General features: G+C 56.1%; 1 protein-coding gene across 1 annotated transcript in view; it reads right to left on the minus strand.

The window, feature by feature from the left end:
• Tmem132c (transmembrane protein 132C) overlaps positions 1 to 26,545 on the minus strand; it is a 185,845-nt gene that overhangs the window by 35,133 nt on the left and 124,167 nt on the right. Inside the window, exon 4 of the mRNA XM_004635960.2 lies at positions 2,330 to 2,513. Coding sequence (XP_004636017.1) covers positions 2,330 to 2,513 — 184 coding nt within the window. The remainder of the gene's footprint in view (positions 1 to 2,329; positions 2,514 to 26,545) is intronic.

Consider the following 26,545-nt stretch of genomic DNA (forward strand, 5'->3'; position numbering starts at 1 on the left):
GAAGAAAAAGGTGTACTAACAGTGTTTGGATGGAATATCCTGTCTGCTTCTTGTGCTATGGATAACCACTAAGCAGATAACAATGTACAGTGTATGGACTATCAAATCTGTCCTATTAATCAGCTGTGAAACTGTCTCATTCATATTTATTTCTCAATTAAAAAAAAAAAAGACTGCAGGCAAGAAGCTTTGACGTCACAGGAGCATCCAGAGCCCCAGCTCCATGCGGGCCACAAAGACATCCTCCGCCGGTGAGACGGGGCAGCGCCAGCTGGAACGCGCTCGCAGCAGCTTGTGGACAGGGGTTGGGCGCGGCTCAGGGCAGCACGGTGACAGCACCTGGCTCCCAGGAGGACGCGCACACTGAAGGTGGGCCCAGTGACCCCTTAGATCCCTCCAATGGGCTTGTCTGCCTGTCTTTCTTTCTTTGGTACAGGGTCTACAGGATCAGACCGATAGTGATCCTCCTGTTTTCAGCCTCCCAAGCGCTGGGATTACAGGTGTGCGCCACCACGCCCAGTCTCAGTCGCCATCTCAGTACACCCCCCGGGCAGGGCCGGCACGGCATGCTGGGGATCGAACCCCTGCCGCTGTGCTCTGCCTAAGCAAGCCCAGGTTTGTTTTGTCTGAAGCTCCTGAATGTCTTATGCTTCTGAAATGAGTAGGATAAGGAGCCTGGCACTTACGTCCTGTAACTGACGTCCCTGTGCAGAGTGCCTGAGAGTGAATGTTTTAGGGTTTGCCGTCCAAAGGGTGTGGCAAGCTGGGTGAGCAGCCACGTGTAACCATTTAGACCGGAGATATATAAGAACATGGGAATTGTGGCCAGCCCTTCGGCTGACCCGTGGGCTACAGTGGTCACCGAAGTCCAACCTCACAGTGTCCACAGATCCTCACGGGACTGGTGCCTCCGCGTGGGCATCTGCCATCTCCCTCTGATGGCTGCCCACGCCCTCTCTTTCAGTGAAAGCCAAGATTCCCGTGGCGCACCACCCTCCTGCTCTCCGTGAGCTCTGCACCTGCCCTACAGCGCCGAGTTCCCCGGCTGGTCACGCCCGGATTCCCAGTCCTTGGCATTGGGTCCCAAGCTTCACCAGTTGCACAAAGTCGCCCGCTACAGAGTGGGCCTAGGGGTTTGTGTGGGTGGTCAGCAATGAGGAGTCCACTAGGGCTCCTGCAGCATGCAACACTCTGAAGATGCCGGTGTGACACTTCTGAGAACCACCTGGGGTGCCCGCCGAGGGCCTCAGGGCTGTGGAGGAGCAGCAGCTCTCGGTGGCAATGTCGACTGCGCACCTGGACACCGAGCATCTTCGTGGGTGTGGGGCTGGGTGTCCCGAGGCTGCTGCACACCCAGCGCTGGCCTCCTAATCAAAGGCCTGTCGTGACCCGTGAGCTCCTGGGAGTTCGAGGAGCACCACTCTAGGTTTCTAAGTTACGTGAACAGAGTTTAAGTTTGGCTGAATTTGCAATCCAGGGAAACTTGGTCAATCTGTTTCCTGGAATCCAGCGCAATTTGGAGAGGCAGCGTGCTCACTTCAGGTTCTTGTGGAGACAGTCTCGGAGGGCACTGCAAGTGCAGTGTCACCTGAGCCACGTGGGCATTGGGTCCCACTCGATTCCGGGTGCCTCACTGGCTGTTACCTGTTAGGGTGGCTGGCAGCCTGTTGGGAGCCCTGTAGGGAGCAATCCCCATCCTCCTAGGGAAGAGGGGGTGAAGGTGCCATTACTCTGAAGCATGGCGGGGTCAGGAAGGAGCTGGAAGGGACCCTCAGGGACAGTATGGCATGGAGCCCTGCCATTGAAGTGACCCAATTTTTGTCCAGGAGTAACGTTTGTTGCATGAGTCCCTGAGATTTTGGGGTTCTTTGCTATGACAGTGTAGCCCGGCTCACCTGAGGAGCACACAGAATAGCCCAAGGTCTTGTGGCTTGAAAGCAAGAGAAGGATCGGGAGTGACTCGGACGGAAGGGTGAGGAGTGTGGATGTGGGCACAGGTCACGATACTGTCAGGATCGCAAGAGCCAAGAAGGGCTGAGAGGAGGGAGGGAAGGAGCCACTTCTGGGGCAGAGGAGGTGGGAGCTGGGGTCGCCGTTTCCTCCATAAATTCAAGAGCAAAATAAAATGATAGACACCAGGAAGCTAGGAGAGGAGGGGAAGGGAGAGTTGCACATGGGAAGGGGACTGAGAGAGGGACAGGGAGAAGGAGAGGAGGGGACAGTGAGGGTGATCTTGTGGGCTGTGGACAGGGACTGAGCAAAACAAAAGCAGCCGCAGCAACCCTGGGGCAAGAGGAAGGGCACAAAGTGACACCACAGCTCGCCTTACCATAGCAACAGGGACGATGCCCACCAGGTCCTTCTGGCTGACGAAGATCTCGGACACGGCAACCTCAGAGGTACCCCTGTGTGGGTACTCCACCTGCCACATGATGGGCTGTGTCCCCGACAGGCTGCTGAAGCTGGCAATCTCGAAGTTCATCTGCACCACCTCGCTGAACAGACCGCTGCTTCTGGAAGATGCCATGGGACACAACTTTGAGCTGGCTGCACTGAGCAGACCCTTGCCCTGGACCCCCATCACACGATCAGCCCTGGAGTCCCTCCCAGGGAAGCTGTGGGTGGGCAGTGCAGAGCCCCTGGACTGTCGCCCCTGCCAGCTGGGATGTGGCGCCCGCGAGTTAAGGATCTGGGCAGGGGCCCAACACTGTGTGTTGACTGGTGTGGGCATCGGGAGGGTGTGTTGATGTCACCTTTCTGCCCCCTCCTCCTCTTTCCTGTGCTTCTGCTGTTCCTCCTATTTTCTTTCTCCTTGTACTGGGGGCTGCACCCCTGGCCTTCTTGCTTCTTGCTGAGCTACATCCTCAACTCTTTTTTTTTTTTTTTTTTTTGCTTTTTAGTTTGAGGCAGTCTTGCTAAGCTGCTAAACTGTTTGGGTTGGGCTTGAGCTTGCCGTCCTCCTGCCTCAGCCTCCCAGAGGGCTGGGATTACCCACACTGCCCCGACATGTCCAGCTCTACCAGCACAGTGCTGTCCATTCTGCCGGCACAGCACGCACCCGGCGCCCCGTGCACCTCTGGCCCGTCTGTCCAGCTGCACAGGGCCTGGCAGATGCTGTACATGGCCATGCTAGCTGGTCCCCTCCCCTGGGGGGCTGAGGCATGTGTGCTCCATCCTTGGCCTCCAACGCAGCTAGATGGAGGCTGGTTGCAGAGGCAGGGATGGTGGGGGGCGGTGCAAGGCAGCCACTGTGGACAGCTTGGGATCCCCTGGCTGCAGCTGTGCGTGGGTCAGGCCTGTGTGTGTGTGTGCGTGTGTGTGTGCGTGTGTGTGTGTGTGTGTGTGTGTGTGTGTGTGCATGCGCGCACGCACGTGCTTCCCTAATGCCTTGTGCAGAGGCTGAGTGCTTCTCTCAGCCACACTAGCCCTGAGCACTGTGCTTGGTGGAAGGTACTACATCTGGTCAGGCATCTGTCTCTGAGATCTGTGCTGCCTGCTGCCCCACAAGAAGAGCTCTCCCCTGGGGACACTTAGTGAGTGGGGCCCAGTGCCTGCGCCTGTCTCAGACCAACCCCATGCAGCCCAGAGCTCCTGGACTGGGCTTCAGCAGGCTCAGCCTGTGGACTCTGGGCATGAGGAATGGCCCAGACTTCTTGAAGTCCCAGGAAGGAAAAGTGGCTGCTCACAGCCTTCCGGCATGTGGGGTGCAGAGCCAGCCAGCCATGGAGCACCCCCCACTGTGCACAGTGCCACCACACAGTGCCTGCCGCACAGCTGCAGGGCCCCTCACACTTTGAGGCACCAGGAGAGGACGGGAGATGCACCCCGGGCTCTCTGGCCCAACCCACAGGGGCCTGTTTCGGAAGTCCCATTCTGTCAGAGCACAGTCCTGCGTGCTCATTTACATTTTTTCTGTGGCTTCTTTTGTGGTCCAGAGCATGAGTCATTGCACCAGACAGTGTGTCACCCACAAGTCTGGGATCCTCTCTGGGCCTGTGTGGGCAAAGTCACTACTGGCATTTGCTGGGCAGAGAGGAGGAGGCAGCCAGGCTGGTATAGCTGTCTTCAGAATGGATCAGAAGTAAGACAAACGGGCTGTCAGCCTGGGGCTGGGTTTCCAAGGTGGGCCAGGGGCTGGGAGCCTCAAGACCCAGCTGAGGGGCTGGGGTGCCCCTCTGCACCCCTGCCTGGGTGCCTGTGGTTGGCTCCATCTTCAGCCTGGCTCTAGGCAGCCTGCCTTTCCTCAGGCACCGTGAAGAAGGCACTTGGTGCCCCTGAGGCAGCGAGTTCAGCCTCCCACGAGCAGGTCCAAGCTCGCGTGGCTGAGTCAGTCCTGTCTCTTGCCGAGTGGTCATCAGCCATGGCTCCATCAGCAGTCCCGGGGCTTTCTCAGCAGCAGTTGCTCATCCTCTCAACCTCCGCATGCCCCAGGCCTGCGCAGGGCTGGGCGGAATGATCCAGCCCAGGGACACTATGCTCCCCTGAGGTTCTCTGAGCCTGAGGTGGGGCCCAGAGGGATGCAGCTTCTGAGACCCCAGGTATCCCCCCAGAAAGGGAAATAGGCAAGGCCCGGTCTGTCCAGCCACGGGCCACCAATGGTGCAAGGGAGCGAAGGCCCTGGAGCCAGGGCCGAGTGCGGAGCAGGAGGCCATGTGTGGGGCAGCAGGGTGAGCCCAGGGAGAGCTGGGCGCTCCCATCTGCACGGTTTCCCAGGTGAATGCAGGGCCTGCACCCCCATCCCTCTGGCTCTCCACTGGCTGCAGAGTCTCTTGAGCAATCATACCCTCTGCTCAGCCCTGCAGGTAGCCAGGACCCAACTGTCACAGGGACCCTCTGGGCAACCCATGGGTTGCCCCTCTGTCACGGCACTGAGGAGACAGCCCTGGGCTTCACCCAGTGCATCTGCATTCTCTCCTAAACTCCATGTGACTGCCACCACTGTGCCTGTTATCATGCCATCCAGAAGGCTGGTGGCCAGCCGTCCCATGACCCAGGGTGGGGGGCATTTGCGGAAGCCTACACACCTCCTCCTCCAAGAGCCTCTGTGGCCCACAGTAGGACAGCACACATGGCTTGACAGCAGGCAGATGGGAGGCAAGTGGCACATCACTCTGGCTTGGAAAGGGGTGGGGCAGATGATCTGGGGAGCAGTGAGGACCTTCCTGCTGGATTTTGTTCAGGTTAGCACAGGTGCGTGAATCACACACACTGTTGCTTTTAAGGCAGTCACTGTGTGTCGCATGCTGTGGACTCCAGCCCATGTGTGCATCATTCCAAGCCCCAGATAGACCCCAGCATGGTTGCCGAGGCTCCCATCTCCACCATCCCGCAGTCAGGGATCCACTGGCATCTGCGAGCCTTCAGTGGTGCATGGAGGGGGGACCCCAAGGATGCCCATTCCAGATGCACTGCAGTACCCACCCCAGGTGCCCACCTTAAGCCAACCTGCTTCCTCTGGGGTCCCAAGTGCAAAAATAAGAACATCTTGCAGTTGGAGGAAAACCCCAGCTTTCAAAGAGGTGGGCAGAGCCCCAGGCCCAGTGGGCTGCACATAGCCCCAGGTACTACGGGACACATGCTTTGGACAGCAGTGACATCAGACTTCAGGAAGCTGGGACTTGAGCAGAGAGAGGAAGAAGCTGCTCTGTGTTCTGGGGACCCCAGGAACATGTGTGAGGTTAGAGGCCAAGCAAGGTCACCTGTGAGTACAGGCCGAGCCACCTCCGGAGAGGATGTGCCGATTCAGGGCAAGAGACTCAGAGCCAGCTCCCTGGTCTGCTGACTTGAGGGAGCTCGGTGGCTTTCCTTCCCCAGATCCCGCAGCCTGTCTGCCTCCTCCCAAGGGATGCACCAGGGCATCTCCAAGCCACAGGGGGCAAACTGGTTGGCGATGTGGCACATCTCTCAGCAGCCTGGTCCCGCTGTGTCCCTCGGAGGGGCATCCCTGCTACGTTCCAGATGACAGATGTGCTCCACAGAGAGGAGTTGTTCCAGTGAGTCTGGATCTGGGGTTTCCTATATCTTTGGAGGTTTTAAGAAATCTTTTATCGATTTATTTATTTGATACAGGGTCTCCTTATGCACCTCAGACTCATGGTGATCCTCCTGTCTCAGCCTTCCCAGCACTGGGATTACAGGTGTGCGCCACCATGCCCAGTTTCAGTGGCTGGATGGTGCCACTATCTCCCCAGTCCTGGAGTTTTAAATACAAAGCTTTGATCTTTTAGGCATGCGTAGCTCCAGACACATTTCATAGCTCTGCTGCCTTTGGTTTGGGACCCCAGAAGGGTGGCCTCTCCCACCTCTGCCTCTCTAAGAGACTTCCTCCGAGCCTCAGGGGGGCTTTCCACACAATCTGTGACCCCAAGAATGCTGTGTGAGCTAAGGAGCACACAGCATGGTCCCCACCGCCCAACACCCTGAGAGGTGCAGCAGTGGTAAAGGGGCCTGGGGGCCCCCAACGCCACCCTGCACCCTGTATCCCCACCACAGAAGAGCAGCTCCGGTCTGAGATGCTCACGGGCCCCAGGAGGTGCTTCGGAGCATGAAAGAGAAAAGGAGACACAGGGAATACTGGGAAGAGGCAAGGAGGAAGGAAGGGGGAGGAGCGAGGGAGGGGGGAGGGGAGAATTTGGAAATTCAGACTAGCACGGATGCACCGCGAGGGTCCCTGCTGGGAGCTCTCAGGCAGCCTGTCGCAGCTTGTGTCTAGATTGCCCCCAAAAGCCCCGCACTCTCACTGGGGGGCTCATGGCGTGACGTAGCCTGTGTGATGCTGGGGTCAAGGGTGTGTGGTAGCTAATCAGTCCACAGTCCAGTGCAGCTCTGGGTGTGGCTAATGGGAAGCCCCACCCTGCATGTGGGGGGCACCAACCGAGAGGCTTGCAGCCTGCGCGGCTCGCTGCACGCCACTTCCCGCCTGCCTGCCATGGGCTGTTTCTCCTCTGAGACACCCTCTGCTGTGCTACCCTACCTCAGAGCCCACTGGCTGTGGACTGAAACCTCTATGAGCTGTGAGCAGAAATAAACCTTTTCTCTCTTAACTTGTAGATGTCAGGTATTTTGTCCCTGCAGTGAGAAAAAAATAACTAAGGCAGACTTCTTGAGTTCAAATCCTGACCTCCTGGACTACTGGCTGCATCAGTGTAAGCAACTCTGCCGCATTTTTCCTATTTGAGAAATGGACACGCCCAACCCTTCCCAGCCGGTAGCATTAAGGTGAGGTTAAATGAATGAACACAGCAGAAGCACCTAGAACAGAGTCTGTCTCCAGCAGGCATCAGTGGGTGTCGGCTTCCCCCGTGTTCCAGAAGACTGGGCCAGACTCCGCAGTGTGACTGCGGATGGCTGCTGGGTCGGCTGGCAACACCCTCGAGGCTGTACCATCTGCCACCTGCCGTGAGTGGGACACACTCAGGTCTGTGTGCCCACGCTTACCCTGAGCCTGCCTGCCTGCCAGGGTCCTGCTGAAGACGTGGCTGGCTGGTGAGGACTGAGCAAAGAAGAAATCTGCGTTCCGTTCTCTCGGTGGCCAGCATCCTCCACCTCCCTGTGGACCAAATGTTTGAAAAGCTTTTCCCTTGAGGAGTAATCAAGTGCAGAATCTAAACACTTAAGTGAGTGCAGAGAGCACCGAGAACCCCCACTTGCTGGAATCAAGAGCGTGGATTTATAGCAGTAAGTCTTGAAAGGAATTTTCAAAATTTGCTTCACAAAAGCAAAAGCAAAATAAGTTCTCATTAAAGTTTGAAAATCTTTTGTTTCCTGGCATCTCCCTGGTAGGAGAATGGAGGCTAGGACTGAAAAGTCAGAAAGAGCTTCAGCATCCCCTGTTCCCTGGAAATTTGAGCCCCAGTATCCTCAGCCACCTGGGCCAGCTCATCGCCTGCGAAGTGACTCACAGAACGACCCTCACTATGGGGAAGCGGCTCCAGGGAACTGAATGGTTTCACCCTGGCTTCTCTTTGATCTTTCCTCCTCCTGTGATTTTCCTGTTGGGGCTCCTCCGTCTGCACCGGCCCAATGGGGAGGTGGAGCTCTCCGTGGTGCTGAAGTGCGTTGGTTCTGGCTACAAACAGTAGCCGACAGAAAACTAACCAAGAAGAGAATGGAACAAATGCCCCAGATCCCTCCAGGCAACATTTTGGCCCTAGCCTTTCAAGGTCAGTGAGGACTCAGGACATGGGAGAGCCTATACTGTAACACCATGTAACTCAGTTGTGTCCCAAATTTTTTGATTAAGGAGATTATGGGGTCACAGAGCAACGTGATCAATGATGTAGTGTGTGCCGAAGGAGAGTCACATGGAGAGAAAACATTCTCTCAGGCTTTCACAGAGAGCAAATGGTCAAGCAATGGCCGTGACTCATCCACAATGTGGCACTGACAAAGGATCTACAAACTGCGGTACAGGGTTTCAGGATAAATCCTGAGGGGATCTGACTGACTTTATCAGATACAAAAGTTACATTTCTTGTTATATAGATCTTGCTTTATCTTGGTCTTAACCATCTAGCAGAAAAGTATAAAAATGAAGTATAAAAAGTAAAGCCATGTTAATATGCTGAGCTGTAAAAGGCTCAAGTCAACAACTTCTGACATTGCCAGTCCTAGGGATAACCCACTACTATGATGAACTACTGGACTACTGGATTATTTTGCTGAATTCATGCACCTACAATATTTAAATGGCAATGGAATGCCCATGTCTGACAAAGCTAAACAAAAAAGGGGGGATACCAATGAAGGACCATTTTGTATCTGTATATTCAAAATAGTTAGGATAGATATACAGCTACATTCTCTTAATTCAATGAATAGAGAGATTTGTTCTAATGGTGTTTGTGGACAGGATATCATGTCTGCATCTTGTACAATGAATAACCACTAAGACAACAATTTGCAATGTACTAGTTATTGAAACTGTGCTAGTAATTGGTTTTGAAACGGTCTCATTGCTATTTGTTTCTCTATAAAATTACTTAAAAATAAAAAATAAAGTACTGAATAGCTTTAAAACAAAACAAGCCAAACAAACAAACAAAAACAAATGCCCCAGAATCTCCAGGAGGAGCAGAGAAAAGCAAACAGGAAATAGCTGGGAGGCTACAGTGCCAGAATGTTGGACAGAAGCCACCGTACAAGAGCAGCCTCTCCAGACAAGGAGCAGGTCCTGGTGTCCTTGATTCGTGGGCCGGGGACATCGCCCCTTCCCTGGCGGCCAATTTGGAGGGCAACAAGGGAGGACCTGGCGCTTCCTAGCGGGAGTCTCCCCTGCTCTCCGTGCTTTCTGCGCTTTGCATGTGGGGCAGAGCCGGGCCCAGGACTCTGCAGGCCGGTAGGCGGAGCAAGGCTTACGGAGGCTGCCCTGTTTGCAAGCCCACTTGGATGGGAGTACGAGTTTGGATTTTAAAATTACATTTTACTTGATCTCTATGAACAGGCGAGAGACAAGCAAGTGATCAGAGAGTCCTTTCTGCACAGCACGTCGAGGCTGATGGCTTGGAAATGACCCAAGCATCCAGGGCAGGCCTGGCTGCATAGTGCCAATGGCCGGTGTTCAGAGGCAACACAAAGATACTGGGCCTTCCAAGCTGCAATGACCCGCGTGGGTGGCGTGGCCAGGTGTCACTGCCATGGGCGGCAGGCTTTCTCTGTGGCCTCTCTCCTGGCTCCTACTGGGTGCATGCTCCAGCCAGGGCTGTACAGGCAGGCACTCTAGGTCTGAACTATGGCTTTGCTGCTCAGTGGAGGGTGACCTGGGACAAGTGAGTTAGCCACCCCTTTGCCTCCTGACCTCGATGGCGCACTGAGATCGGCTGAGGGCCTTATGTAAGCACAGTGTCCACCTTCCCCCAGTGACCTGCTTTCTGTGGTTTGTAGCAGAAACTAGACACTGAGAGTCTTAAATCCACCGCCGCTTGCTCTGTGGGCACTTGCTGTCAGAGCGCGTGGCTGCAGCACTTGCCCCAGAGAACTCAGGCACAGTTCGAACCTCACCCTCAATGCCTGAAACAACACAAATTGCTCTTGTTACTATTTTTTGCATTCCTCTACCAAACCAAGAGTCTCTGGCGGCACAAGGCATCATCATCTGGTTTGTAGAGTGCCGTGTTCAGTGGTGGTACTTCCTTTTACAAAATACAGTAATTCTGGATCACTGACAAGTAAATGAAGCTGGCGCAAGCTGCGCTCCCCCCGTGCCCATTCTGTCTCCCTTCATCAGCGTCCTCGTGCCGCTACTGAGAGCAGCCTCTGCTTCCGGGAGCCCCGTGCTCCCCTGTGGAGCTGTCTCCAGGTCTAACATGCTTGGCCTGGCTGTGCTCCCCGTCAGCAGGCAGCCGGAGTCGGGGCTGCTCTGAGTGGCTCTGGCCTGCAGAGTGCTGTGCGGTGAGGCTGCGGGACTTCCAAGGCTTTGGGGCGATGGGGGCACTGGCTCTCTCTCCAGGGAGAGCTCTGCTCTGAGACCTGTGACCCATGATGCCCAGGTGCAGGGGCTCGTGGAGGAGACCCCATCACCGATGGCAAGCGACCACACTGGAGCATTGTCACCACCCCAAGCAGTGCCCCAGAGGAGAGGCAGTAGACAGCAGCTGGAGCCAGCAGGCTCAGGACCGCTTGCTACACAGCAGGACAAAGTGCTCTGGCCGCCACCATTCCTTCGCTTGCTTCCTAAGGATGTGCTGTCCCCTGGCAGCAGGCTATGGCAGACATGGTGCAGAAGCAGCTTGGGAGCTGGGCAGAGAAGGACCAAGGAGACTGCAGACTCTGCAGCCAGGAGGGCTGAGCGGTGCAGAGCCCTGGGGGGTGTTGGCCGAGGTCCCGCACAGGCTTCCAAAGCCGGCTGAGGGAGGATGGAAGCCACAGTGGACACAAAGCATTGGGAGAATCAGTGCTGGACAATGGCCACACCGAGCACGATGAGGAATGAGACTGCCTGGAGGAGGAGCCAGAAGAAGAGCCAGAGCCCCGAGGGCCACGTGTCACTGGCAGCCTGTTGCCAGGATGACCTTGTTCTCCCAGGCTGAGCCAAGGCATATTGTTTCACGCAGAGAAGCCCCAGCAAAGCTAGACGACCCGGGCCAAGCTTCTGTCTGTGGGTGGCAGGGGTGCGGGGCCTAGGAGCCCTGGCACACGCAGACCTGGAGGAGTGTGAACTGTCTGCGGACTGGACAGTGCAGCTGGGTAACACCCAGGTGACACACGGCTCGACGAGTGCTTGCTAGTGGCCATCTGAGTGTGGGGCTCACAGCACTCACCTCCCACGGCCTGCCCGGGGCTCCCTTCTCCGCTGTTTTGCCAGTCTCTTCCACCATTTCTCCTGCCGTTCTCCTCTGTATGCCTAAGAAGCCTGAGTGTGCACCACGTAGCTGCCACGCTTATCCTTCTGCACACCCTGCCGGCCATGGCTCACCCAGGCAGGACGTTGCCCCCTGCTAGCTGGGGCTCACTGGCTGCTCTGGCCACATGACCACGTGACACATCACATGTTTATCATCCAAAATAACTGATTATTGATTTAAGTTTTTAAAAGTGCAGTAAGGGAAAATTTTCATGAAGCCCTCTCAAAATAGTCCCCTTGCTTCAAACCCACTTGTCCCATCTCTCTTGTTCCTGTCTGCAGCAGCTCTGGAGTCCTCTTCCCCAAGGGTCTTCGGTTGTGCTACCGTTGTGGCCTTGATGTCCTGAACCAACTCAAAATGATTCCCTTTCATGGTTCTTTTGACCTTGGGGAAGAGGCAAAGGTCACGTGGTGCCAGGTCTGCTTGCTAAGGTGGACAAGGACAGTGTTGCCTTTCATGGGTCCCCCCTCCTGTTGAACGGCGCTTGGCGGCAGCAGCGCTCACCATGTTCACGATGGCAGCATGTGCGGAACTCGGGGAGAGGCCTCCCCCGTGGCTGCAGCGAGTGGCAGGAGGGAGATTCTGAGGGGGATTCGTGGCGATGTCTTACCGTAACCTGGGTTGTTCATTTAAGCATTCACTGCACATTTCGATCCCCTCTTCTCTGTGGAGTGTGGCTCAGCACTGGCCTCTTCTTGCTCAAGTGTGAGCTCTACAGCAGCAGGACCATTGTCCCTTTCTGTCACCTGTGTGTCACCATGACAGTGACCCACAGGAGGTGGTTGGCAAACATTTGTTGGGGTGAAGAATGGGGGATTTTCTGGGCGCTGAGCCCCTGCTCTTCACGCTGCCCTTTCCTTCTGCTAGTCAGGTTAATATTCCTGCGCAAGAGGAGATCAGAACCCCGGCTTGCTGGGCGGGCAGGCAGGCAGGAGCACATTGTGGAGCTATCAGCTCCTCCAGAAGGGCTGAACCCACTCCAGGAGCAGGGCTGGAGCAGAACCTGCTGGAACCTGGCCAGCGGAGGCACGCTCCGAGTCCACCGCTCAACCTCGCATTTTCCAAATATCACCAGAGACACAGGCTGGCTCCTCTCCAGAGTCTGCGCTGAATTTCATGCTGGCTAAGCTCTACTAAATACATAATGAGGAGGCTGAATTAACTATGTGAAAGTGTAATTTATGGTTAATGTTTGTAATTGATGAGTTGCTGGTCTGCCCTGCACTAACTGCCAAGACGAAGAGCAGATAAAGAGAAGTTTCACTTTGGAAGCAGAGGCATCCTCTACCCAGCATCCCACACGGGCACCCGCCACCTGTCTGTCAGGTGCTTCTGGGGCTGCGCCAGGCATGGGGAGGCATGCAGGGGAACCGCTTGGCTCCTGAGCCTTGCTGCGGCCCTTCCTGCTGTACTGGGGTACACATCACACTCATTCTGGGTCTACACTGTGCAATAAAGCCAACAACCCCCTGTATGAGCTCAGAGCCCCATGTGCTCTAAAAGGCCACCGTCGCCCTCCTCCCAGACTCAAGAGCTCTGGGTGGCCCAGGTATCATTCTTCTTTTCAGCTTAGCTCCCAAGGGCATCCCAGCAGGCAGTCAGAGCAGAAAGAGCCGTGTTTCTGTCTTTTTAGGGGACAAATTCAAGTACAGGGGTTGCAGTCTTGTACAAGCCAGCAGCTGCCAGGTGAGTCTCATGTGGGTAGAAACTGCCCAACAGCTCAAGTGCCCTTTGACCTCACCCCGGGTGTCCTGGCACTGGAGGTGGCCTCACTGCCCACACCCCAGGAGAACTGGTGTGCTGAGGGCTGTTTCTGCTCTGTTCTGAGCCAGAGCTGGTGCCAGGAGTTCTGCAGAAGGGATTCAATTCCAGATACCGAGGCACTGGTAGGAAAATGGGGCATGAGGCTCCATGCTGCTCCTACTCCCTGTGAATATCACCATCTTCTTTTTAAAAAAATGTATTTAGTGCAGGGTCTCACTACACAGATCGGACTCATAGTGATCCTCCTGTTTTCAGCCTCCCAAGTGCTGTGATTGTAGGCACGTACCACCACGCCCAGTCTCAGTCTCCAGCTCAGCATGCCCTGGGGGCAGAGCTGACACAGCATGCAGAGGATCGAACTCTGACCATCTTCTTACTGGGCAAACAACACCATTGCCCTCAAGCCTGGAAGGGGAGTGTCATGGGGGTGGCTCCTTTCCATGCAGACCACCTATGTGCACCACCCACTCACACCCTCTGTTCATCCTGCTGCCTCCCACTGACCTGGGGTCTGTTTGCTCCTGTCTGTCTTCCCTGTGACCAGTTGGCCCAAGACCCTTCTTCTCCCTCGGGAGCTGAGGCTGCTTCTCCCCCTACACTCTGCTCTCTGTGCTAAGATCTGTTCTTTGTCCAGCAGATAGAGAGCCCTTTGGGTAAAATGTCCAACTCCCAGGTCACTTGCATCCTTAAAGCCTCCCTGACTTCCGAGAATACCACCCGGAGCCCTCTCCTGGGTTCCTGGCGTGCATGTCCCCTCCCATTCCATCCTCTGCCTCCTGCCCCCATCCCCTGCCACTCTGGGCTCTTGCTTGCCCTACCAACGTGCCACATTCACCAAGACTCTCGCACATGCTGCTCCTCTGGTTTCTCTTTGTGCAGCCAGCCTCACCTTCCCACTGTTACCTTCCAACACCTGAGTACCCAATAGACACCTGTCCATGGCCCCACTGCTCGAACTCTCCATGGATAGACTCTCAGGCTCTCGCTGGGCCCTGCCGCAGATCCCAAGGGGTAACTCCTTGACAGGAGAGCCCTTTCCTTGGTTGCCAGGGTGGCCTGAGGCTTAGTGGATTCTGGGGTCTGGAAGAAATGGAAGGAGTCATAAGAATGGGTCCAGCTCGCTCACTGCAGCCTCCAGCCTCACCTTCCTGGGCCCCCCATGTGCTCACTAGCCAGTGCTCCTGAAAACACACCTCTGGGTCCTTTCCTGCAGCATTTACAGGCTTCATCACAAAAAGGGACATCTAGGTGGCTCTGCAGGCTCTGTAGAGCAGAAGGTAAGCAGGAGGAGGGCTGAGAGGAGAGAACTCAGCTCTGGGGAGGGCTACTGCAAGCTGAACACAGTACTTATGAAGCTGGTGCTTGTCATTGCTCAACAGGAAGTCAAATGCTGCTCAACAGGAAGTCAATTGCTATTCAACAGGAAGTCAAGTGCTGCTCAACAGGAAGTCAAGTGCTATTCAACAGGAAGTCAAGTGCTATTCAACAGGAAGTCAAATGCTGCCAGAGTGGAGGGCAGTCCAGTATGGCCTTCAGCTACTGCCATTGATTCCCAGAGGCCCTTTCCCATTCCAAAGACAGGTGCAGGCCAAACATGCTTGCTGAACTATCCCTCTCTCAATTCCCTTGTGTGTTTGCACCATTTCACATCAACAGAAGAAGCATGATGGAGCACCTTGAAACCATCCCTGATGGAAAGCAGATGAGCTGAAGAGAACTGGCTCCATGCCAAAGAGCAGAGCTTCCGTCATCCTGGTAGCGTAAGAGGTGCCAAGGCCCAGGGCTACATGAATGTCAGCGCTAGATGTGAGGGGTGGTGGCCCAGTGTGATGGGTCATCACACTACATGTAGGGGGAGGGCAGCTGCTCTCATCTCTCTTCTGTTCTCCCAGGAGCATTGTGTGGGTCTCATGCTGGAGGATGAGGGGACAGTGATACAGACAGCCCCGGGGTGCACGAGATTCCCCTTTTTGCAGCTTCCCGGTGTTGTGTCCCTCAGAACATCCTCCTGCTTTCACCTGTGGCTGGGTGGCCAGTCAGCTTCATTGGCCACCCTGGCTTAGAGCCCAGGTGACACACCTTGTGCTTGCTCATCAGGCCCACAGTGCAGGGGACCAGATGGAAGTACCTTTCTGGGTCCTTGTCCACATGTGTTGCAGAGCAGGGAGGGAGGGAATGGCCAGGTGCCATCATGGCCACAGCTGGCATGGCTGACCCATCCCCTCGAGGCCATACAGACTGTTACCTGCCTTCTGACTGCCCTATTCCTGTTAACCCCTGGGCCTGCCCCTTGGCCTCAGATGTCCCTGTGACCTGCTGCTTGTCACTTCCTGCATTGCTTCTGGCTTAACTTAGCCAGATGTAGTTTTGGTGGCTTGGCAACCGGCAGTGCTGACAACGACTCCTGTTTGGCCATGACTCCTGCAGGGCCCTGAGCTCGACTTCCCCTTTTGTGAGAGGTGGATGTGGGTGATGACTGTGTAATCTTGGAGCTATGCTTTAGCTCCCTGGGCAACGACAGTGTTTCTCTCATCCTGACCTCGGCACTGTGGGAAACTGAAGCCTGGGAAGGCAGCTTCCAGAGACACCCCCGCTCTTTTCGGTCACTGGATGCCACACATCCTTGTCACCTTGGCACAGTTCCTTGTGCTCTCACCCCAAGCAGCCTGGCTTCAGAGGTGACCGAGGGCACTCACAGATGTCCCCTTGGTGAGCCATCACTAAGCACAACAAAGGAATGAGATACCTGGGAGAAATGTGGTAGATAGACAGTAAACGCAGGGTCCTAGCGATCTTTCTACACTGTGTCCCCAGGGAGCCGTATCCTACTCCTAGGCGCTCAGGCCACTCTGTGGCTCTGCACCTGTGAAGCACGTGCCCGCTGCAGGCAGGACGCGCACTCGGGGCATCCTCAATGCAGGCTCAGGGGTACCCTTCAAGTACACAGCACGGAGGGAGCGTAGCTGATTTGCTGGGGCCATCTGAGGGGATCTCCAATTTAGAAAAAGCCACTCAGATGTCTTGTAAGCAGCCCAAATAGAGTGTAAGGATGCCGAAATGAACTGCATCCATGGAGAGCTCAGGTGGAAGGCTGCGATTTCGCCTCTGAGCAAGCTCCGCTGAGGGAACTCTGGGCTGAGGGCTGCGGGGAGATGACTAATTTCACGTTCACAGTTGAAATGAAAACCTCTTCCTGCTGAAAAAATGGTCCCAGGGAAAGCGCCGCAAAGTAACAGCCATTATTCCTGCCGCTCCGCCCCAGCCCTGCTTGGGAGGGACACAGAGCAGGTTCCTCAGCCTCCTTCCCCGCACCCTACCCACGACAAGTGACCCTGCCCTTCCGGAAGTGCTTGTCCAGCACCTGCGGGCGGTGGAACCGGAGGCTGGGCAACGGTGCAAACAACCTGCTGATCACGGAGCTGCTACTCCAGCATCTATGTGGGGAGGGGGAGGGGACCCATGGCAAGGGACAAGGCCCGCAGGGACAGCAGCTGCCCATGGTGCTCGGGAGGCGTGACTGACAGAACAGAACCGTGCAGGCCCGGGCACAGAGCAGTTTCCAGGGTGACTTCCATCCTCACCTGCTTGGAAGGCTTCGCCTATTCTGGCTTCCAGAGATGGAGCAGGGAGGGTGGGGTGCACAGAACAAGCCTCAGGTGAGGGGTGCAGAAAGGAGCCTGCATTCCTTCCCAGCCCAGGAGAGCCAGCGTGAACCGCGGGCTGCTGAGGTAGCAGCCAGCACACGCCACACTGGCTCTGGCGGGGGCGCTCGGGGCAGCCAGGCAGAAGCACTGGGGCGGCACCCCAGGCCGCGGTTTGCACTGAGCGCCTTGCCCAGCCCACCTCGTCTTTGTGCCGGCAGCTGGCGAGTTCAGAGGGCTGGAGGCCTGACTGGTCCTGGCGGGCAGACTGCAGGGGCCACCACGCACTGGGCTGCCCCCGCCTTCCTCTGCCTCCACCAGTGGGCTCGGCTTGTGAAGCGGGCTTGTCGAGCCCAGGTCCACCCGACTCTACCACCAGGCAGGCACCTCGGGGTCAGCAGGGCCCCTGCACAGACTGCACCATGTAAGGAAAGGTCTTCACCTCACAGGAGGGCGGGAAGGCCATGTCCTGGGAGGATCTCCCTGGAGAGTTCAGAGAGCAGGTCCAGCTGGGGTGGGGGGAGGGGGGTTAACTTGGGAGGGGCGGAGGGCGGAGGGGGAGGAGGGAGAGGGAAGGAAGAGGAGAGGACGGAGCAAAGGAAGACAGAAAGAGATCTGCAGGACGAGAGGGAAGGCAGAAAGAGGAAACCATACAGGGGCGCAGGATCCCCAGGGGCCAGCTGCCTGCACGGGGTGCTGCGGGTGGGGGGGAGCCAGCCATGCTGTGCTGAGAACCTGGTCCCGCAGCAGCCAGGTGCTTGAGGGTACACAGCACGGAGGGAGAGGGTCAGGCGGATCCCAGGGCCAGCGGCAGTCCACCCCGTCCTGGGGCAGGTGTGCCTGGATGGCTGCCCTGACAAGTGACCCCTCAGCCTCGGCTGGCCATTTCCAGGAGTGACGGGGAGTTCAGTACTTCCTGAGGGGCCAGTCCCACTTGTGAGAAGCCTGGTGTCAGCAGATTTCTCATAGTATTGAGTGACAATTTGCTGTGACTTACAGCCCTGGCCAGGTCAGCTGCTGGAGGCCACAGGGGGCTCTCTCATTTCTCTGTTCCACCACTTCTTTCCCTCCTCCCCCCTTCTCTCCTCTCTCCATCCCTCCCTCTCTTCCCCCTTCCCCCCTCTTTCTCTTTTTCTTCCATTTTCTCACTATATGGGGGTGTGGCGGGGTGTGGAAGGGATCTGGTAGCTCATTTGTGGGATCTTGCATCCCATCCTGTCTGGTCCCACCCACCCAACCTCACCCCACCCTGCCCCACCCCGCCCCACCACAGGCCACCCCAGCACACCTCCCCCCACACCATCCACTCTACCCCACTCCACAGGGACCCCACAGAGGGGCCCCAGGCACCACACAGTCAGGAGCGGCACCAAGGCTGTGTGCACTGTGTGTAGAGATGGCGCTGGGATGAGGACCTGCAGCAGGTGTGGTCGAAGCGCAGCCCCCAGCTGCTCAGATCTTAGGTCTCCCAGAGAGGCCAAGGATCTGAATTTTAGCCAAGTCTTGGAATTGAGCAGATTCAGTGATGGGTGGCAACAACAAGACAGGGCAGGCTGGTGGAGGTGAAGATGGTGCTGTCGCTCCGGGAAAGAGGAGCTCATCCTTCAAAGGGTCAGAGACACAGTGGTGGCCCGTCCAGAAATGCCAGGTGCATGCTTTCTGGTGCACATACCAGCCCTGGCCTGCACCATCATGAGCTGGGAGTGCGTGGGCCAGGAGTCTCATGGTCTGGGTGCACAGGGGTCTTATTTGATCTTGAAGGGAGCAAGCCATGACCCAAGGGTGGCCTGATTCGGGACAATGCCAGGCCAGGGCTGAGGCTGGGCCCAGATCTGGTTGGAACTGGGCTCTGGAGCCACCTGCTTCCTGCTTTGCCAGGGTCAGCACTCCTCTCCTTGTCCTCACAGGTCAGGGCACTCAGCCGCCCTTAGTGGCCCTGGGGATAGCACTGAAGCCCCTCACGAGGCTCCACCCCTGTGGTGCCTGTGCAATGGTTAGGGCCACCTCCTAACGCCAGTGCCCTGCGATTGGACTGCAGCACTGGGGCTCGGGGGCACATTTCATCCACTGTATGGTGCAAGGGTTGGGCTCCGTACCCCAGGGCTGAAGGGGCGTGATTCACCGTGAAAGGCCTCCAACGGCGAGGCGAATGGGTGACCACGTGCGCATCGTGCTCTGTGGTTATTTGGGTGACTCAGAGCTGTGCATCAGTCTACACTTGAGCCTTAGGTTTTGCCTCTCCAGGTGTTGGATCATTTCTTCGGCCACTTTTGGCTCAAGACCCTAAACTTCAAGTTGGAACATGCACCATGCGCACCATGTTGGGCCAAGTCCAGGGACCACATGCTCTCGATGTACTCCGCGTCCCCTCTGTGTGTGGCGTCGTGTCTCTCTTAAGTGCATGTGCATTTACTTCACGGAGAATTTCCTAGCATCAAGTCAGACACGAGACTCAGCTGGGACGAGGTTCGCCGGGGTGACTGTTAGATTCGTAGCTGGAGAGAGTACATCAGAAAGCCCAGGAGACGGCTGATGGGCTGGAGCCCACACTCTGGGGCTTGATGGATTTAGTGCCATCGTGTCCTGGGCCCAAATGAAGCTGTCTGCGTGTCTGAGTCCCCCTAGTTCACAAGATGGAACCCTCACCCCAAGGTGATGAGCTCAGAAGGGGCTTCAGAGGTGCCTGGGGGCTGAGTGTGGCAGCCCCAGAAAACTGCTCCCTCTCCTCTCAGGGAGATCGGGGGGAAGACGTCATCTGCCTTTGAGGAAGGAGCTCTCGCCACCTTGACCTTGACCTTGACCTTGCTGCCGCAGACCCTGGAGTGATGGATCTGCTTCCGTTCTTCTAAGCTGTTTTCCAGTACATGGTGAGCAGTCCCAAAAGGACTGAGGCAGGGTGTCCCACTGTCCTTCGGGCAAGGAGGCTCCTTGTGGCTGATTTGGGTGACGCAGCTACCAATGAGAGGACCACAGGGGCACAGTCCTTGAACAAGGTCATGATCACCTGTCTGCATGATGACCTGTCCCCATGATGACCTGTCCCACAGTGACCTGTCCCCACGGTGACCCAGCCCCACCAGTGACCTGTCCCATGACGAGCTGTACCCCTGGCGACCCGGCCCCACCAGCAAGCTGTCAGCACGACAAAGACGGCCTATCCTGAGCCCGACTAATTCTCTTTCTGTTCATCCTGAGTCTGCAAGCACCTGGTGAGAGCTGAGAGCCACACCTCAGCTCTGGGCCCCTGGCGCCTGGGTCTGTGCCTCCCTGTGGCTCACGGCCTCTGCACCCCAGGGGTCAGGGCTCCCGATACCCAGCTCGAGCCAGGGCTGCACAAGGCCTGCAGGTCTCACTCAGGAGCATCTGCAAGGCGGCTGGGTATGAGCCAGAGACACAGGGAGGTGCAGGCCACAGACCTGGGGTGCGGCCGTGGGTGATACATTGGCTCCCTTTGTGGTTTGGAGCTCGTGAGCCTTCCCTAGGTGCCGGCCATCGTGCCATCAGCCCAGCGCTGCTGTCTGCCATGACTTCTCTCCCCGGAAGGCTGGCTGCTGCTTCTTATAGGACAGGAACACATGGCAACTTCCGAGGATGAGTGCCACGTGTCATCAGGGGTATTTAAATAAAGATGGCAGTTTGGTGGTTTTATTTGCTTATGTAATAGTGGAAAAATACAAGCCCAAGTCCCATTTCCCCTGCAGCTAATAATCCTTTTAACTGTAGCAGAGCAGAATTCTAGTCTCTCCAAGTAGGTCACAGGTGGCTAAACATATCTTTCTAATACATATTGCATAAGGATAAAAACACTGCATTAATGTAAGTATATACTATAAATTACATGTAGCCACGTAGTAAGTATTATTACATGCGGCTACAGCAGGCCTCATCAGCCCCTGGAACTACTTAGCATTTCTTGACATTTAGAAAAAGGCATCTTCGAAATGCATCCCGTGCACTCAGCCACAAGAACGCCAAATGCTGCCCAAGGTGTGGGGTGCGAATTGAGCTTCCGTCCATCCTCAGCACTTAATTTCTCAGCGCCCCTCCCAGGGAGAAGCATTGCATGATCCGCCACGCATCGCGAGCACATCCTCTTGCTCTCTGAAAGCTTTCCAGCGGTGGCAGAGTGCACATGGCACTTCCATCTCGATGGCGTGCAAGGACTGGACTCCGAGGGGAGCTGGCCCCTCTCACGTGGTAGCGGGACGTGCGTCTGCTCCGCTCCTCGCTGTCTGCTTCCTAATGATCTTAGAGAACTTTCCAGGCCAGCAGACCAGAGCTAGTGCACTGCAATGACCCTGCTCTCCCACGTAACGGAGGGGCCAGAACTCATCTGACCCTTCATCTGCATCCTGCAGTGGCGATGCGTGGCTGGCGCATCATGAGGGCTATGTCCCTAGGAGGTGACCCACTGGGTCAAAAGTTTTGGGCACTTCAACTTTCACATCACTGAAATGCAGCTCGGAGTTGGTGCCGAATTGCAGACTCAAGAGCGACATCCTCAATGGTGCCTGTTGGCATCCAAAACACAAGGTTCGAATGAGTGTGGCTGGGGGTGGTGGCTCTTGCCTGTGATCCCAGCGCTTCGGAGGCTGAGGCAGTGTCATTGTCAGGAGGGGAGAGATGTGAAAGCAAATCCATTTGTCATTGACAAGGTGGAGGGGGACAGCTGACTTTGATGGCATTTAAGGATGGCTTCCTGGCAGAGGTGGCTTTTGTCTGGGTCTTGAATGCTGCTGTGGCTGCCAAGCAAAAGCTCCGAGAAGTTCCCTGTTCATTCTCGGTGTGGGTCAAGGGGTGCGCTTTCCTGGAAATATACTTGAGTGGGGACAGGGTGAGCCTGAAAGACCAAGGGAGGTAGGGCTCCCTCCCACGCTGACACCCTAATTTCCCGTGTGGAGCGGATCCCATAGGCCCTGCGTCCACCCAAGGTAAAATCCCGCGTGTGCTCAGAGCTGCCTGCGCGGGTGGTGGACGGTGCAGGGAACACCTTTGCAACCGAGGGAGAAATCTTCCTCTCTCTGTGTGCAGAGCTCAAAATCCTTTTTGTTGTGAAGCTGTTTTTATTTTTCTTTAATTTTATTTCTGCTTAATTCTCCGCATTATGGAAACCCAACATCTCATATCTGAAACAATTCTCCCAGTGTGTTGCTTGCCATTTTGTTCTTGAAAACCTCTTATTTATATGTGTGTTGTGCTGCAGACCAGCCTAGGAGCGCATCTGTGGTGCTCACCTTGATTTTGGCAGAGCAGGGGAGCAGAAGGGAAAGAGAGGGAGGGAAAGGCCTCGACTGACTGCCATCGAGCAGGGCACGGAGAGGATGGACAGCAGGGAGGCGGGGGTCCTCTGCCCTGAGACCTGATAGGCTTTGCTAGGGGCGGAGCTCGAGGGGCAGGTTCAGGGACACAGAAGGAGCTGCCTGGAGGCTCAGGTGTGCACGGGGAGGTGAGAGGAGGCTGCACCCCGCGCGGGGGGGAAGGAGGGGGCGGCGGGCAGCCGGCAGAAGAGCTACTGTTTTGGGCTTCAGCCACGCTGAACCAGGGCCATGACAGTTTAGCAGCTTGGGCTTGGGCCAGAACCTGCCACTATCCATTGACCTGTGAGCTCAAAAGTGATGGAATTAGGGGTGCATGGTGACAGCTGCTTGGAGGCTAACGCCAGACACAGACTTAAGTCCCTATTCCACAGCCAAACTTTGGGCTGTTTCCCCTACTTGTTCAGCCATGGCGTGACAGTGAGTATGCGCAGGGCTTTTCCTGTGCTTCCCAGCACAGCCACGGAGTGCAGAAATCCCCAAGTAATTGCTCTGCAGGGTGCCCGTGCTGTGCGCCATCCACACGCTGGGCACGAGGGCCTCAGCTGCTCCTGCCCCCACCACACGTGCCATCACCGAAAGCCTGAGTCAGTGCCCAGTGTGGCGGGCGGGAAGCGGCGCCTCCCCGCTCTGATGCGTGCTTCCCTGGTGCCACCATGCCTGAGCACCCTCCAACAGCCTTCTGGGAAACCCTTCCTGCTGAGCACCCTTTCACATTGCCCTCCCCTTTTGTAGGGGGGTTCGCTCTTATTCCCTGCACCACTCCAAGTCCGCTGAGCAGGTGGTGAGGATTCCCCATCTCCTGTCTCCCAACACAGCCACACTGTCTAGGCAGCCTGGGGCCCTGTTGCTGTAAGTCCTGTCCTCCAAGGTCCAGCTCCCAGCATGCCACACGGCGGGGCTCAGCATCTGCTAGCGCCTTGAGGCTGGAGCTCCATGCTGGAGCCCAGCAGGGCCCTGCAAGCCCAGCCTGCTCCCCACTTCAGCAGCCTTTGCGCACTGGCGGCTCATCACATCCACTCGCCACCCCCAGTTCATCTCTTCCGGGAAAGTGAATGAAGCAGCTGCTTTGTCCATCTCCTCAGATCTCTGCTCCTTTATGACTCAGCGCCCAAAACAGCCCCCTCACGCTAACGCAATAAAAGAGAAGACAGACAAGAAGTTGGAAAATCAACCTCAGCTGCCCGACTCTGAAAGACTCTCCAGCTGGGTCTCCGGAGCCTCGGTCCTGGCTGGCTCTTAGAACGGCAAGCTTTGCGTTTAAATGAGTTTAAAGACTGGGAAGAGGTTCCCACTCAAGGGTCCAGGCCTTTGTGACAGCTGTGATGGGACTGATGGTCTTCCAAGGGCAGTCTCGGTCACGGAGGCCCGCGCCTGTTCACGGCAGGTGGGACGCCGCGTTTTTTCTTGTACCGACAGAGGCAGGAGCGTTAGAGCCTCCCCCACAACCCCCAGATTTACCCCTCCATCCTTTCTCTGTGAGTGAGCCATTGAAAAGGAAAAAAAAAAAAAAAAAAAAAGGGGATTCGGGGGTGGGGCTCCAGCCCAGCTGGGTGGGGTGCAGGCCCCTGGGCCACCCACGCCTCCTCCGTGTCTGTTCAGTCCAGGTGGGGACTCCGCGCTGACCCTCCCGAGCCCCCATCACCCTCCCCGACGGTGCCCTCGGTGTCTGCGGGGAAGGAGGTTGGACGGGGCGCGCCGGGTATTTTCAGGTAGGGGACAGTTTGCATTTTCACGCTGCGGGGAGCTCTATGGAGCCCTACAGACCTGTGACAGGCCCCCCAAGGGGTTCGTGGCCAGGCCGTCAGTGGCTGCGGATGGCAGCTGGATGGAACTGTGAACGCCCAGCAGCTGGGCGAGTCTCGGTCCAGGGACAGCGAGCTGTACAGCGGGGTGTGCGCGGCCGCCACTGTCTGGGGCCCGTGCGACCCTAGCTGGTCAGCGCTGTGCTTACACTGCTGTCTTTTGCAAGAGAATTCAAAACTTAGATGTTTTCATAAAATACGTTAGGGTAAGGGCCTGCAAGCAGGCGCAGGGGCCAGGGATTCGATCCCGGCCTGCTGTGCCGGCACCGCCCCCGGGTGCGCTGAGACGCCTGTTGAGACTGGGGGCGGGGGCACACTTGTAATGCCAGCTCTTGGGAGGCTGTAAACAGGCATATCATTACGAGTCCGATCTAGTGGTGACACCCTGAACACCCTGTAGACCCTTCCCTAAAAATACAAAATAAATAAAAATATAAAATAAGATATGTTATGGTAAAGAAAAAAACAAAACAAAACCAGATTTCATGGTGGCCTCACTTCCAAACGGTGTCTGACAGCTGAGAGCCGTTTCTCTTCTACATCTGGTGGGGGCTAGGACTTACATGTGTGGGATGCCTACACGGCTGCTTCCTATCCCATTCTTAGTGTTCCCACTTTACACAGGGAGAAGCTGAGGCTCAGCATGACCAAATCCCTTAGCCCGGGTCTCACAGCCAGTGTCTATGGTGGTGTGGGCCCTGACTGCTTGCTGCTGGGGCTGTGTGCTGAGCTGTCCCCTTCTTCCAGATTCAGCAGCCTGTGCAAGCCCAGAGCAGTATCAGTCCCCTTGGGTGACCGCCCCAGGCCCCCTTGGTTCTCTCTGGCCTCCTGCAGCCCAGCACACCAAGGCAGGCTTCCTGGATGGTTTGGGTTGGGCGTCACTCAAGTGCATCTCCCCAGTGGGAAGGCAGGGCCATGCCTCTCCCACCCACCCCACGAGGAGGTAGGCGTGGAGCAGGCCGCGATGGCCTGTTCTCTCCGTGGGCTCTGCAGGCTGTTTGCAGGTGCAAGGCCCAGCCAGCCACTACATCTGCTGCAGGACCTAGCAGCGCCTTTTCCAGGTCAGGTGGCTGCAGACACCCCACAAAGATAATGCAGATTGGTATCCCCTAGACTTCCTCAACTATAGACCCAGAGGCAAGATGTGAATTTGGGAGCTGTTAGAATTTAGGTCTTCCAATATAGTCCAGTAGTCCATAATAGTAGTGGGTTTTGTGGAATTCACACACCTACAATATTTAAATGACAATGGAATCTCCATCTCTGACAGAACTAAACAAAAAAGGGGGATACAAATGAAAGACCATTTTGTATCTGTATATTCAAAATAGTTAGGATAGATATACAGCTACTTTCTCTTAATTCAGTGAATAGAGAGATTTGTTCTAATAGTGTTTGTGGACAGGATAGCATGTCTGCATCTTGTACAATGAATAACCACTAAGACAACAATATGCAATGTAGTAATTATTGAAACTGTGCTAGCAGTTGGTTTTGAAACTGTCTCATTGCTATTTGTTTCTCAATAAAATTATTATTATTATTATTTTTAAATTTAGGTCTTCACTGCTTCCCAAAGGCTCAGGGTTGAAGGCCTAGGCCCGGCTGATGGAGGTGGACCGTGGTGGGTTCCCTGGTGGGTGGGGCTCAAGGAAGGAAGGGAGGCCCCAGGGGTGTGTCCTGGGGGGCAGTGGATGCCAACAGCCCACTTCCAGCTGCCGTGGGGCAAGCAGCTTTCCTTAGAACCCACCACCCCTCACCAGGGACCAAGCTATCTGTGAACTCACAGGCTCTGGTAAGCCTTTCTTCCTTTTTGGCTGATGTATCACAGGCATTTTATCACCGCAAGAAAGCAAACTGACCCATTGGAGGGCCAGCATTGCTCAGCCAAGTGCAGTGGCGCATGGCTGTTGTTCCAGCATTTGGGAGGCGGAGGCAGGAGGATCACAAGTTCAAGCCCAACCAGGGTAACATAGTGAGTCCTTGTCTTAAAATAATAACAAATAGAAATGGCTGGGAATGTAGCTCAGACCAAACGCCAGTGTCGTGCAAAAACAAACAAACAAACAAACAAACAAAGGACTGCTGCAGCTTTGCTGTGGTTCTGCTGCCATGGAGGGTTGGTCTTGAATGCTGTGCTCAAGCCCACTGCCCGAGAACCTGCCTCTCCAGGGCCATCACGGGGAGATGGCTGCAGCAGTGCCTTGGCACAGGGCAGGAGGCGGGGTGGCGGCCGCCTGGCTTTGAGGCATGACCTATATTCTAATGCAAATACATCTTCCTGCTCACACAAAAGAGGACCAGGCGCCCTGGGGCACTTGGGAGGAAGCGGGCAGCTTTTAGGGGCACCCAACTTCCTTGCTGGGGGAGCAGAGGCCCAGGCTGACAGCTTAATTGCGTTTATTTTTACAGCCGCCTCTGCTTATGGCCAGCAGTCCTGGCTTCCTGTGTCCAATCATGACATAAAGTTTCCCCCAGAGGCAAATCCACCCAAGGAGCAGGAGAGCTAGCTGGCTTTGCACACAGCACCGAGCCACGAGCAGGGTGCCAGTCCCCCTGTGGTCACAGTGAACGCATCTGCCACAGGCAGCCGCAGCAGAGCCTGCATCCTGGACAGGAGCACTGGATGCCTGGTTGCAGAGTCAGATACCTGGCGGATGGGAGTGAGGAGAGCGCTC

The sequence above is a fragment of the Octodon degus genome, unplaced genomic scaffold (genome assembly GCF_000260255.1).
Source record: "Octodon degus isolate 3935 unplaced genomic scaffold, OctDeg1.0 scaffold00076, whole genome shotgun sequence".
Lineage (NCBI taxonomy): Eukaryota > Metazoa > Chordata > Mammalia > Rodentia > Octodontidae > Octodon > Octodon degus.